Raw genomic sequence first — 14,375 nt, 5'->3', positions numbered from 1 at the left:
GATTCTGGTTCCGGTCTAGGGAGCGGATGCAGTATTCACCAAATTCACCAAACTAAAAGTGTTCACCATAGTAAAACTTTAAATTCTGGCACACCATCGATTTGGGGTGATGAGGGGTGTAAGAAAATCGATTAACTTAATGGCTTGGGGCTTTTCTTGTAAATTATATTCTTTAAATTAAAAGTTTCACTGCATTTTTATTAGCTTGGTGCTTTTATTTTTACGGAAAGGCACATCCATCGAATTCCGGATCCTGTCTCACTCGCCCTGGTTCCGTTTCCTTACCAAAACGGCCACTAACGGCCCCAGACTACCTGTCTGTGACACCCGTTCAACCCACAACCGGCAGGATTCGCCTTTCGTTTCCGCTGCTGGTTGGAATCTGTACTTGCACAGCGTGCTCCTGAATGATTTGTTTTGCTCGCACAAAATTTTTAGTCGCAAATGCGAGTAAAATGGTCGTACAGTAGAGCTCTGAATGAGGCTAAAAACAGAGTTCAAATGACTTTTTATGTCGGGGCTTCAGGACACTTGGATCACTACTGACGAGCAGTACGGAGATATTTTATGGTTTCAATTATGTGTTTTTGGACATTTGAATCTGGGGCGCCGTAAGCCTCCATTAGGTGGAGTTTTGTTGCTACCTCCTCTCCCCTTGGGTCTCCGCAAGTGTTGTGAGGACTCTAAAACTTCACCTATAGAGCTAGCTTTGTTGTGTTTGATAACATTGTTGAACGTAAACAGAAGTGACGCCCAATGGTACTTAGCGTGCATTTAATATTGAATTATAGCCATGTCCTTTCGAGTCATCTGTCTCAGTCAAAGTCAAGTCTCAAGTCATGAATACAAAATCAAAGTCAAGTCTTTTATCAACGTTAGTCAAGCAAGTCTCAAGTCATCATATTTGTGACTTGAGTCAAGTCATGTGACTCTAGTCCCCCATCTCTGCCTTTAAGGTAACAAAAACACAATTCTTATTTTCAGGTAATTACCCTTAATCCTACACACTGGACCCTTTAAAGAGGAACTCTGGTATTTTTCAACATGGTCCCATTTTTTTGTGCCTAAGTGACTCGTGGGAACAACCATTTTGAAACTGGTTTGGTATGAGAGAGAACACTGCAGCCGGCAGAGGCAAAACAAGAAGCAGTGTCATCACTTGGGGCATTCATTAACAGTGCTTATTTTTGCCGCAAACAGGCTCAGGTTGTTTTATAAGTGCTCTTATAATAACATTAAAAATCTCTTAGATAAGAGTAAGATACACTTCCTGCACTTCAACACAACAAACTTTTACCAGCACTTTCTATCTCCAACTCTCATTTGGGTTTTCACCTTTTTTTTCTGTGCAGCAGGTCAACTTGCATGAGATTTCAGAACGAGACTTCTTTTTTGCGTGACTTGGACACAGAACAGAACAGAAAAAGCAAAAGGTAAAGAAAAACGTTTTGTTTTTCTGTAGGTTTCTTTCTTTCTGACACTTAGAGTAACAATCTGAGCCTGACAGTGGCAAAAACAAGCATTTTTAATGAATATAAATTAACAGTGCAAATATGCCCTGAGTGGTTACATCACAGTCTGTTTTGTGGCTGCCAAATGGTTTACTGCAGCTATAGACTGATGACAGAACAAAACAAAAACTGATTTCTATTCTCTATGCCACACCAGTGCAACAATATTAACATACAGCTTCTGTCTGGCCATTTCTGGATACAAGACAACATATTTTCTCATTCTGAAGCAAGGAACAGGAAGCATGGAAGCCTTTGAGCTACACGGTCTGAACTGATCAGATTTATTAACTGATATATAACTTTGTCTTTAACATTTTAAATAACAAAGGTTACAAAAGCAACAACAGGTAAGAGGAGTAAAAACACAACCATAATACCACACAGTAATATAATGATGAACATGCAAAATGATCCAATTAAAAGTTTGCAGACATCTTGGTGACGTCTTGTTTCAGGTCCATGACGTGCATCTCAATTCTTCTGTGAAGCTCATCCATTGAAGTTGACAGAGTGTCATACAGAGCCTGGACAGTGAAGTGGAACACGTTGGTCTCAAACCATGAATGAAACAATAAATACTCTGGGAAAACATGTAGGAGAATGTTCGAACCTGAGCTTTCTCTGTCTCTTTGCTGCAGACGTCTCTCAGGCTCTGGATCTTAACCTTCAACTGCTGTGTCTCTCTAGAGATCTCCTGGATCTTTTCAGCCATCTCCTCACGCTTCTGATGGATTTGGTTACACTGCCTGGAGAACAGTTCAATGTTTGTTTTTAAACTCTCAGTTTACAGAGCAGGATTGTCACATTTTTTCTATTTATCACATTTATATCTATATATACTGTATGTTGTAGCATGAAATACCCCAGCACGTCTTGAACATGCTGCTCCTTCATCTCTCTCTGCTTCTGCCTGCGGATGTTCTGTTTAGACTCTTTGTCCAGCTTCATGGCCAGAGCTCGCTTCAACTGGCCTTCCTCAGTGCACAGGTTTTTCAGCTCCTTCTGCTTCTTCTCATACTGAGCCATGAGCTCTTGGTGCTACACACACGCGCGCGCACGCGCACGCACACGCGCACACACACACACACACACACACACACACACACACACACACACACACACAGAAATCAAGAATTTCCACAGATTCCACCAGCAATCTTTCATCTGTTCACTGAAGCCCAAGTCTACACACAGTAAAACTCCCTAAACCCCAACTGACACAGTGTTGAGTCTACATACAAGTAGAATGTGGACTAATTTACTTGTGTTTGGTGAGGAGTTTTAAACATAATAAAAAAATTTAACAAACAAACAAACAAAAAACACACACACACAAAAATTCTTTCGCCCCTAAAATAAAACAAAACAAAAACACCAGCTCTGTTGTTTCCCAGAGGGCTGTACCACAAAGCCAGTTCGACAGAACCAGGTGGTAATCAGCTGTCTGTTAACCCAGGCTTTCTGCTTCAGGCTCCATAAAACGAGCTGAACACTTCATTTGACCATCTTAAAAATGACAGATAGTGTGCCACCTACTTCAGCCTTTGAAGAACATTTTTAAAAGTATGAGGAAACTGGAATTATCACTCCATGGTTGTATGCCTCCATGCACCAGTTTCTCTCATACCAGGTTCACACAACACAACATTTTTGTCTGTTCCAACAGTCACTATGTCCGATTACACGATTGTGGACGATACGCTGGTCCACACCAATCATCCCCGGTTGTCTTTCAAGATATGTGTGATGTCATCGGGTTATTCTTGTCCTGTTTATATTATCATTACTATTATTTCAGTCACTGTGTCTGTTCATGTGCCAGCTGAAATGATGTTGTAGTAACGTAAAAATTTCCACCAGATGGCAGGAGCTACATTTGAAGTACCGCATGTAAACATGCAAGTCATTGATTCCTCCACAACAAGTTCCTGCAAATGTTTCACAATAAAAGCCTTTTTAGAAAATTAAAGGATTCTCTCAACTGACGTTATAAGGGGCTTTTCATTTTAAACAGCTACAGGAAGTGTTGAGTTTGAAATGATGGCATGATACATTGCCTTTATCAAGGCAAACAGGAGCGGATTAAAAGTAAAAATATAAAAATACTGAAGGAATAATAAATAACGGCCCTTTTATAACGTAGTCCGTTTCAAATGAAGCTGGTACCCTCTGCAGGTGTGGTGAGTAAAAGCCCTGCCACTATTTTTTTAAATTTTATTACTTTATATCCTCCATTATGAAGAAACAATATTCTTTGCTAGCTTGATGCTAATGGCAGTACTCAGTGGGTTGATAAAGTGCCTCAGCTGTTTCACCCCATCATTTTCCCCTTTTACTCTGTTGTGGTAACATCCCTAGAGGAAATATCAACAAAACTCGGGTGTTGTTCCCCTACAGTTGTCTATGGCAGCAGATCGCACTGTCTTTCTATTGGTCAAAGTGACGGCTGTGATGGGAGAAGTCGTGAACAACAAAAAGAAAATCAAACATGCTCAACTTTCTGTTGGAATGTTGTGAGGTGTCCCAGACGTGGCGTTGGTTGTTGTCTACTATGACACACTACAAGAGATGAGACAATGGATTATCATGTACGACACTCATTGTCGTTCACGATCCAAGCCGACACCATACAACGCTGCACTGGGCTGTAATCGGGCTGATATTGTGTAGTGTGTACCCGGCATTACAGTTTTCATCTACGCATGTCTGTGACAACATGGATGCTCCACCCCCCCCCCCCCCCCCCCCGCCCCAACAGCACAGGAGATCCATACAATCCGCACACTTTCAAGGTGGACACTACATGTCAGTTACTCATTCACACACACAGTCACACGCTGGTGGCTGAGGCCATGATACATGGTGCCACCTGCTACTTAGTTTTTAACACACCCACACCAATGGAACAGCCAACGGGAGCAATTTGGGGTTCAGTATCTTGCCTAAAAATACTTCGACATGCAGACCGGAGGAGCCGGGGATTGATCCGCCAATCTTCCAATGAGTGGACGACCCGCTCTACTTCTGAGCCACAGCCGCTTGGCTTGAAATTTCTACATCTGAAAGGTACTTATGGAATAGTTGTGGCTATCTGACAAAAGCACAAATAATACTGCTGGATTGAATGTTTCTGATGAAGGGGATCTCCAAGTATCATGTTTCCGTACAGGTGAGCACATTCTCCTGTCAAGTTTGGGGTTTTTTTTAGATCACAAGTTTTGCGTGAGAAGGGGTGTAAGCCTTTTTCAGGCCTTGTTTTATGCTGAGCAGCAGTTCAAAATATGGCCACTGCTCAGTACACATGTTGGTCAAAATTCTTTACAACACTTATGTATCAGATTCTTGTCCAAACTGTTTCTGCATCTACTGGGCTCAAAGGGATTTTGATCAGTGCTTACTGTAAAATGGGCGTGGTTACAGAGCATTTATTCATACCTCCTCCTGTCGCTGATTGGTGTTGTTCATGCTGCTCTCCAGGTCCTGCAGCAGGTTGTACATCTGCTGGATCTCAGCCTCAGTGTGAGTCATACTCTGCACCATGTTCTGCAGCTCCACCACTCGCTCATCTGCTTCTTCCTGAAATCAATCCCATCCAAAATTTATCATTCATGTGACTGACAAAAACAGTTGCATATATCAGTCTATTTTCCAAAATGCCAGATTTCCTGTTTTCTTTTCTACTCACGATGGAGTTCTTTATGTTCTTGACGTTCTCCCTCATCCTCTCCATCTGACTCTTCAGCTCCTCTGGAGACTCCACAATCTGAGACTTGAGTTTTGCAATGTCTTCCTTCAGGTTGCTAACATCCACCTTAACCTGGGCCTGATACACACATCCAAACACAGGCCTTGACTCTTACTATCATTTTGACGTATCTTTCTGAGGTGTGTTTGGGATGTCAGTCCGAAGTACCACATATTGTTCACAAAGACGTTTAAGGTTGGTATCAAATGTTAACACCACAGCCACGTACCAGTTTCTGAGTCTTCTCTGCAATTTTGGTTTTCCATTCTGCGATACTTTCATTTATGGCATTCTGAAAGGAGATTTGATTTCACTTGAGTACACATAACATGTTTTATCATTTGGACTGTGTTTTATCACCACTTACCACTTCCTGATATTCATGCATGGTGGTGGCGTGCAGCTCAGAAAGAGCAGCTGCCAGCTCATCGGCCTCAGCCTGCTGCTCTGGTGGTATGGTCCTGAACAAGGACAAACACAATGAAAAAAGTGTGCATGTGCAAATTTTGTCTTTTATGTGACCTGTGACCATGATAACAGAATTATTAATAAAATAATTACATAATGATCTTGACATAACATTTTTTCAGATAATCATAACATAGATTATCATTCAGGACCATTAAATTGACTTTTTAATTGTCAATCAATTATTAATCTGTGCATTTAGTTAAGCACTTTATCTTTAGTCTTTAAAAAGTCAATTTAAGTTCCCCTGGACCAGGATGGTGTCTTCAAATGGGCTTCTTTTGCCAACTAACAGTCCAAATACCAGAAATATTACATTTAAAGAGATATAAAATTGCAAAACACCACAATAAAGAAGCCAGAAGCAGCAATACACTAAACAACATCAACAAAAATCACACATATCTAATCCAAGACTTACGTCAGCAGCTCAATCTTCTTCTCTGCCTCTATATTGCCTCTGGTGTAAGCCTGCAGCCTGTCCATGTCTGCCCTCTGACAACAGACAGTAACTGTTTCAATGACTGCAACTCCAAACACGCACACACACAGAAACCAGGGTCATGGTTGCTACCTTGTCAGCAGTAATCAAGACACAAGGTGGGCATTATGTACATTAAAAGGTATACCAAGCAGAAGTTTCCTTAAAAACTATGTACTAGGGAAGTAACGATTACCGATATTATGGTAAATTTCAGTTAATTTTTACACGGTAAGAATTACCGTTTCTGTTTAAATTAATTGCATTATCGCGGTGGATTATCAGGATATGTAATAACAGCCTCATTCAAGTCTCGCGATGCACGCGCTGCGTGAATGCGTAGCATGTGTAAACACAAAGAATGAAAACATGGCGGAAGGTGGTGATAGCGGCACTCAGGACATATTCCCCCCAACTAAACGCACAAAGTCTGAGGTCTGGTCGTACTTTGAGTTTCTGAAGAATGCCGAGGGACAGCTGGTGGAGGACAACTATCCTGTGTGCAGAACATGCAGAAAGAAAGTTGCTGTGAAGGGTAGCAACACTACAAATCTGCTGGCTCATCTCCGTGACCATCATCCACAGCTTTACAGCCAATGCAAGTTATGCTATGCAAACGTCAGTTACTGTGTGAGGGACTTCGGTTTTACTAAGATTGTCATAATGTGTAACTCTCGATGTATGCGGGACATTTGAGCCGTATCTGTCCTCCTAAACAGCGACTAGGTTTTCCGTTTTCGTTTAAGACACTTAGGAGCTAATACTAGCTGAGTAGCTAATAGCCGTATTAGCAGCTATGTTGCTAACGCTAACTGTTTCAAAACGAAACAGAGCTGAAAACACTGAGCGGAGCCGACAGAATATAAACCGACGTAACGTAACGCTACTTGAGATCAACTATGATTGAATCACTGTGATTATGGTTATTGTATGGCGAGCTAGAATCGATATAGACGGCCAGTTAATTATTCTGTGTAATGATGACCATTGCCCTTAGGGTTTTTTTGGTTTCTCCTGCACATTTGTGATATCTATTCTATATATTGTATGTCTTTTGTTCTACTCTTGCATTGTTTCGTTTTATATATATATTTTTCCTCTCATGCTAATAAATAAATAATTAATATATAAATTGTTAACATATTTTGCTGACTGTTAAAATGCACCAGACAAATAAGCTTTGTTCCTGTAATGTGTTTACATATTTTGTTAATTAAAAATAAAATTTTCTGTTGCTGTGCTAATCCCTTGCTCCTTTAATGTGAAAGTTTCATTTTAATATAATTATATAAATATATAAATAAATATAATTTTGGCTGTTAACATTTCAGTATGATAAGGAAGTTACAAGATTTAGTGAAGTTATTTCAATGTATCTATTTTTTTTGACATTTTACAGCGCTTAAAAAAATATTGCAATATTATCGTTTACCGTGATAATTTGGTCACTATAATCGAGATATCAAATTTTCCATATCGTTACATCCCTACTACGTACAGAGTCATCCAACAGTAATCCCTCTAAATTAAGTGTGTGGTGGTATATTTATCTGCAAAGACCCTGCTCACTGCCTCAATTTTCATTTTTTGCTCAGGTCAAGATATTCCTGGGCACAGCGCACAGGTGAAGTCGCAACTTTATCGAAGGTAGCGATCGGGTGCCAAACCGTAAGCAGCAGTCTGAGGAGACTATGAAAATATCAAACACAGCACAGGATAAAGCAAATATAGTGAGGCAAGACATCTGCCCATTCTGAAAGTCACATTACACAATTGTGCCACCAGATGGCAGGAGCTATGGCAGGAGTAGCCTTTAAAATGTATTTTTTTACCAAATTGTGTGGCTGCACTTTAACCTGTGTCTTGATCTGTGTCAACACTAGATAATAATAAGAGAGGATAAAAAAGTTTTACGGCATTAATTCTACTATCGTATTTATTTCTTAATATTTTTCATAGAGTTTTAGGAGTTGAGACATACAACAATTCATATCCCATCCATTTTTATTTTACGCGCTGGTATTGGATCGGTACTCGGTACTGGCAGATACCTAAGGTTCAGGGATTGGAATCGGTATCGGCAAGGAAAAAGTGGTATTGGTACATCTCTATATATATTACTAACTTTAATAATGAAGTAATGAAATATGTTATGGAATATAATGAAACAAAATTTCGAAGAGGGGCTATTAGTTTTTACCCATTCTTGCATGAATCAATCAATCAATCAATCAATTTTATTTATAAAGCCCAATATCACAAGAGAGAGAGAGAGAGATATGCAGGTAATGACAGTAGCTTACAACAACATTATTGAAAGTAATAATATTATAGTTATAGTTCTGGCTACTGTGGTACAATATGTTGAAGGTATGTATGAAGTTATGGCCCATGCAGCATCCCATTTATAAAAGACAAGAATTCATTCCAGTAACAATGATCCAACACTCACCCAGCAAAATACGTGTTAAAACCAAACAGCAAACTTTACCCATTATAGTAGCACAACTGTCAGGGCTGAGACACACACTGAGTAAGTGTGTGTTTGTGAGAGAGAAAGAGGGACATAGAGAGGAGAAGAGAAGGTGGAAGGTGAACTACTACACACAGTGTTTCTGTGAGATATTAATATCTTACTCAGGATGCTATTTTATAACTCACTGACATTTGACATTTTTGTAGTAAGCTTACCCGAACTCGCTGCATCACTACCACAAATAATAAGCCAACAGAGGGATTTATAATATCTTTAGTTCCCGCAGGTCAATCGCACATGTGTGCTGTTGGTAAATACCAATAAATAAATTACTACATATTACTATAATCATTTTTCAATCTCAATTTTTGGGGTTTGCTTCAGTATAGGACCAAAAAAATACTAGATATCCTAAATACTGTAATGCATTTTTCCTCCTCATATTTTCTGAATTAGTTAATATTTTGCAAGCTGGATGGGAGTCTTTGGTCCATCAGTTGACGATCCTTGATGTTGGGGTTACAACACAATTGTTTAGGGCCTATGTAGGTTGCAGAGATCCTTTTCCTTACCAGTCCTACTACATTAACAGTTGACTCACAGGGTAAAAGAGCATTGCAGGTTTTAACCTACTGCCAACCCCCAGTATGACATACAAATTTGGCCTGCTTGTCCAAGATGATGTCCATCCTCTGCTTCCTGAAGTGAAGAAAGTTCATTATGGCACTTAAAACAGTCAGAGTCTTCTGTTTTTCTAGAAAAGGAAGAACAAGGCCATTATTCAGGGTTATCTGACATCTAGCTATAGATGTGGAAATATATAATGATGTAATAGTTTCAGAAAAACTCTGGACAGATAAAATTTAAAATCATTAACTTACTTGGCGCTAGAAGGTCATTCAGTGAAAAATCGTACACCAAACACATTGGCAGAAACTGCCGCCTATAAAACATCCCACACAGTAATGTTAGAAATATATGCACTGCATGCAACAATAAACATTGTACAAATGAGGAAATGTATATATGCCAAAAAATATTCTGATTTATAAAACCATGCGTATGCCTGCTAGTGCACAGTTTACAAATCCTTTTATAAATCCCAAATCAACTTGGAATTGCATGCACGGGGCCCAGCCTAATATCTCGCCCTCTACACACCCACATTCCACCATAAATGGTAAAGTCAAAACACCTCATTAATTCTGATACATAAACATGAGCTGGCTGATCAATGGTTCTATACAGTATATCATGGCAATGACTGAGAGGAAAACTGAGAGAATGAATATTCCTGACACAGAAATTGAGGTGCTTGTGGGTGAGCTGGAGGTTAGAAAACACAGCCTGTTGTTTAGTGAGCAGTGAGGTCACAAACCAAAGGCAGTGAGTGAGAACATGTTGCTGCTGCTTTTAATGCAGTCAGTTCATCAAACAGGACACTGGCTGCCATTAAAAAGGGTCAGATGATCTAAAGATGGTTACCAAAGAGAAAAGCAATGCGCCCTGATGTCTTTGCTAATTACCACAGTCCATATGCGCAGGTGGTGAAGAGGAAACAGAGTACTGCAATGTCTCCAGTGCGCTTTGTGCGCCTAAAAGCACACTTGTGATCCCTGTGGCCATTTTACACACAAAAACTATCAGAAAACTAAAATGGTTCTTGGTGATATTTGCACAGTATTAGAAGAGATTATTGAAAACTGTTGACACAGTGTACTGCAATTATTTAATGCTGTTTGATGTTATCTTGGATTTCTACAATCGACGACATTAATTTCATCAGTTAGCCTGGTTAACATGGCTGAGGTGAAAATGAGTCAGTATATTCACCTCTATTATCAAGTAAAGGAAAGCCAAACTTTCCTGAATCCTGTCACCTGCCACAGCCTGACATCATCCAGCTGTGCACAAGGGTCAACAGCATGCAGATGGCCCCTCCCCTCCCCTCCGCGCTCCAGTGGTAGGGAATGGGACGGTAACACAGCGCTAATGAAATACTGAGTGGGATTTGATTTGAGATTTAAGCACTGCTGCATCTGATGTTTATGAAGTGGATCTCTAAGAAACATATGATATGAGGAGAATTTAAAATGTGTGAGAGATCATTATACGTACAATGTTCCATCTCAAATTTCCATAATCTGGCTTCAATTCACCATCTCACCATCTGCATCAGCAATTTCCCATCTCAAAACGGGCATACATATGGATCAGAGTTTTCTTAAATTTAAGCACATTTCCTCATCAAGTTTTTCTTTATAAATCCCAGTTTATGCTTAGAAAATGGCGTATGCACATGTCACGCCCTTTTTTTTTTTTTTAGCATAAGCATTGGTTATAAATGAGGCCCCAGGTGCCTAGTGATGTATATGGACAGAGCTTTCATCACCAACCAAGCCCTGCCCATTTTCAAGTTCCTGGAAGGAGGCACTTAGGCCAAAAGCCAGGGGATTATTTCCTCTATAAACTTGTTATCAGCAATAATCCTTTTTTTTTTTTTTTTTTTAAGTCCGTGGCAGTTGGTACATATAATACTGTCTAATATCCTGGAAAGGAAGCAAGTAAACTCACATGCGCATATAGACGCTCATGATAGCTGTTGTCCCCTCATGATATACTGGATTCTGAATGTTCTCCAAAAGAGGAAGCTTTGGGAAAACAAAAAAGATCCAGCTCTTAAATATAGGAAAGATGGTGATGACTCTGTCTATGACATATGCCACCACACCATTCCCTACAAAAACAGGTGTGGAAAGTGACACTGTAACACCAAACAATAAGAAATATATGTGACTGCTCAGTGTAACTTAGAATCTAGAGTGAAATTATACAGTACTTACCATGGAGTGACACTCAGGTCTGAAACGATACAGAAGATGCAACACTCTCATGTACAACGTTTGAACCGCCTCTGGCTGGAAGAGAGAGTAAGTGAGTGCTATGTTAATGATCTGTAATTTATCTGACCATAGACTGATGGCTGGAAATCCAACAGCATCTCAACTACGGGCAGGTATTTTGTCTGGTCCAGTTCTTTGCTTCACTGAAATCAAAGCTGGGTGAATGTTTACAGCTGGTACCCAATTTTGGTAAATCGAACATACACATGCCTATGTGTATATTAAAAGAGTTACTGGTTGTTGTAATTTTTGTTCCTGTTCATTCTGGCTGTGTAATGATCTCTTGGTATGAAGATTCCTGTATATCCTACATACAGGGGACTAAATCCACATTGCTTGTTCTGTGCAAAGAGCAAGGTCTGCATCTAATTATAATTATTTTCATTATTGATTACAGAGTAACTACAGCTTAGGCATGTTAGATTTAAGACATTTTTAATGCCTCTCAGAATTAAATTTAATAGCAATTTTACAATAACCAATACTGAAGGAAAACAAAACATGAACCAAAATAAATGACTAAGGGTTAGGGAACATTTTATATTAATGTTTTTTGTAACATAAAACAGGACATTTTAAAGTTAAAAAGTTAAAAAGTTAGATGACCTACTTAAATGTTGAAAAAAAAAAAAAAAAACTTTCTAGAGAGGAATACATGGAAAACAATGAACATTACAATATCCTTTTAGTTTTTCTTAAGGATGCACAATATTGGGTTTTTGTCAATATCCGACAACAACTCATTTGACCAATAACTGATAGCAATATCAATATGTCCACTTTTCCCCAACCTAATTTTAGTGATCATCAAGTCTCTTCTGTAGTGGAATAAACATCATATTATGCACACATACTCTTATTGTGATGGCCCACCAGCAGATGGAGACATGAAATACAGTGTTTTTAAATGTATGCAATATTTATTCATATGCAAAATAGGAAAAAGTATGTGGCTGATTCAGTTAATTTTAAAACCAGTATCGGCTGATACTGATGACGTGCTAATATTATCGTGCATCACTAGTTTTCCTTGAGAAAAGCTTGTTTGGGCGGCAGTAGCTCAGTCTATAGAGACTTGGGTTGGGAACTGGAGGGTCGCCTGTTTGAGTCCCCGTCCGGACCAAAATACGGAGCGTGGACTGGTAGCTGGAGAGGGGCCAGTTCACCTCCTGGGCACTGCTGAGGTGCCCTTGAGCAAGGCACCGAACCCCCCAACCGCACGGGGCGCCTGACCAAGGCAGCCCCCTCACTCTGACATCTCTCCACTTTGTGCATGTATAGGTCCTGTTTGTGCATGTGTGTGTCTTTCAGACCTGTGTGTAATTAACAAGCAAGTGTGAAAAAATTGAATTTCCCCCCAGGGGGATTAATAAAGTATATAAAATTAAAATTAAAAAAAAAAAAGATTTGTCATTTGGTCGAATGTGGTTTTAATGATTAATGTTATTATCTTTCAAATAAAAATTCTAAATATGTGCTGATTAAAGCTTCTCAACTGTGGCACTTTGCTGCTTGTTGTCATGTCTGATTGTAAATTGAATATTTTCATATTTTTAAGTTAGGGACTGTGGGTCACTTAAAACAAGTGGACACCATAATCTTGAGCTTTGGGAAATTTTAGCTGGCACCTTTCACTACTTTCAGACAATTTAGAGACAAAACTATTTATTGAGTAATCGTCATCATTAAAAAAGAAAAAACAAAAACAGCAGATTAATCCACAATGAAAACAATCGTTAGTTACAATCCTATCTGGAATCATACCATGTTTCATGTCACTTTTTATATGTGACAACAAAAGCAGTTAACCCTGACTGGAGAAGCTGAAACAAGACAATGCTCACTGGTTTTGCTTAAAATGATCGATTATTAGTTATAATAGTTCGCTGATCAATTAACAGTCAAGTTTACGTTAGTTAAATCAAGTGGGTATCTATATTTAACTAATCCTGTTTTTTTCTGGGCTTTGTTTGTTTATCCAAATGAATGTGAATGGTTAAACTGGTTTGCACAACACAAAAAGCTGTTATACACAAAGTGTAAAACATAAAAGCATAGCTTCGATGTCCAGAATACAGATAACGTTACATAAATTCAATGCACGCATTGAACCTGACCACAACTTCAACTCTTCATTTCGGTCCCTGGCAACATTAATTATATTTCTAACTCGATTATGTGCGTTGCACACTTCTGACGAACCTTTCAAATGTAGTCATTATGTTGCTGTTATCAAGTATGAATTATATAGTTTGTGGACAGTGAACGGACGTTACCTTAGGAGTAGGAGTCAGGTCGCTCTTGTTGAAATGTTTCGCCTCTTGACCCGTGAGAACTTCTGTCCGGTAAAAGTTCACTATCGCATCCACAGCATAGACGGGGAAGGTGTTTTCTGTCATTGTCGCAATTTTAATACCAGCTACAAAAAAAACACACGAAAAAAAACTATTTCTGTTTCAGCGACGAGACAAAATTGGCGCCTTAAAACGTCTTCCGTGTTGATTTCTCGACACCGCATCTGATTGGTCAATTCATACTTCTTCTTCTTCTTTCGTTTAATGGCGGATCGCAAGCAACGTTCAGGTGCATACCGCCACCTACTGTACAAGAGTGTGTAGCGTCATATCCCCACCTCTAGATTCTACCCATCAACTGGGTCTCTTTCAGAAAGCTGAATAATGCTTTCCTTACAACTTGGATCTTTTCTCTTTCCCCTTCAGTTCTTAGAATTCCAGCCATACTCCAGTCCTGCTGCGCTGCTCTGACTTTCCTCTGTAGCCTCTCTCTC

General features: G+C 39.4%; 1 protein-coding gene across 1 annotated transcript; it reads right to left on the bottom strand.

Moving 5' to 3' along the window:
* Positions 1–1,765: 1,765 nt before the first annotated feature.
* On the bottom strand, positions 1,766–14,092 carry nuf2 (UF2 component of NDC80 kinetochore complex). The gene is made up of 13 exons (XM_049571355.1): positions 13,864–14,092; positions 11,528–11,602; positions 11,259–11,335; positions 9,566–9,627; positions 9,341–9,438; positions 6,149–6,222; positions 5,627–5,720; positions 5,489–5,551; positions 5,200–5,337; positions 4,950–5,090; positions 2,377–2,552; positions 2,125–2,260; positions 1,766–2,038 (listed from the first exon to the last, which is right to left on the bottom strand). Exons 1-13 carry the CDS (start codon positions 13,984–13,986, stop codon positions 1,931–1,933), a joined length of 1,365 nt encoding a protein of 454 aa, XP_049427312.1. The 5' UTR covers positions 13,987–14,092; the 3' UTR covers positions 1,766–1,930.
* Positions 14,093–14,375: the final 283 nt, after the last annotated feature.

Source organism: Epinephelus fuscoguttatus, linkage group LG1 (assembly GCF_011397635.1).
Source record: "Epinephelus fuscoguttatus linkage group LG1, E.fuscoguttatus.final_Chr_v1".
In the NCBI taxonomy this organism is placed as follows: Eukaryota; Metazoa; Chordata; class Actinopteri; order Perciformes; family Serranidae; genus Epinephelus; species Epinephelus fuscoguttatus.
Note: the sequence above shows the minus strand (reverse complement) of the source record. Positions and strands in the feature narration are given on the sequence as shown.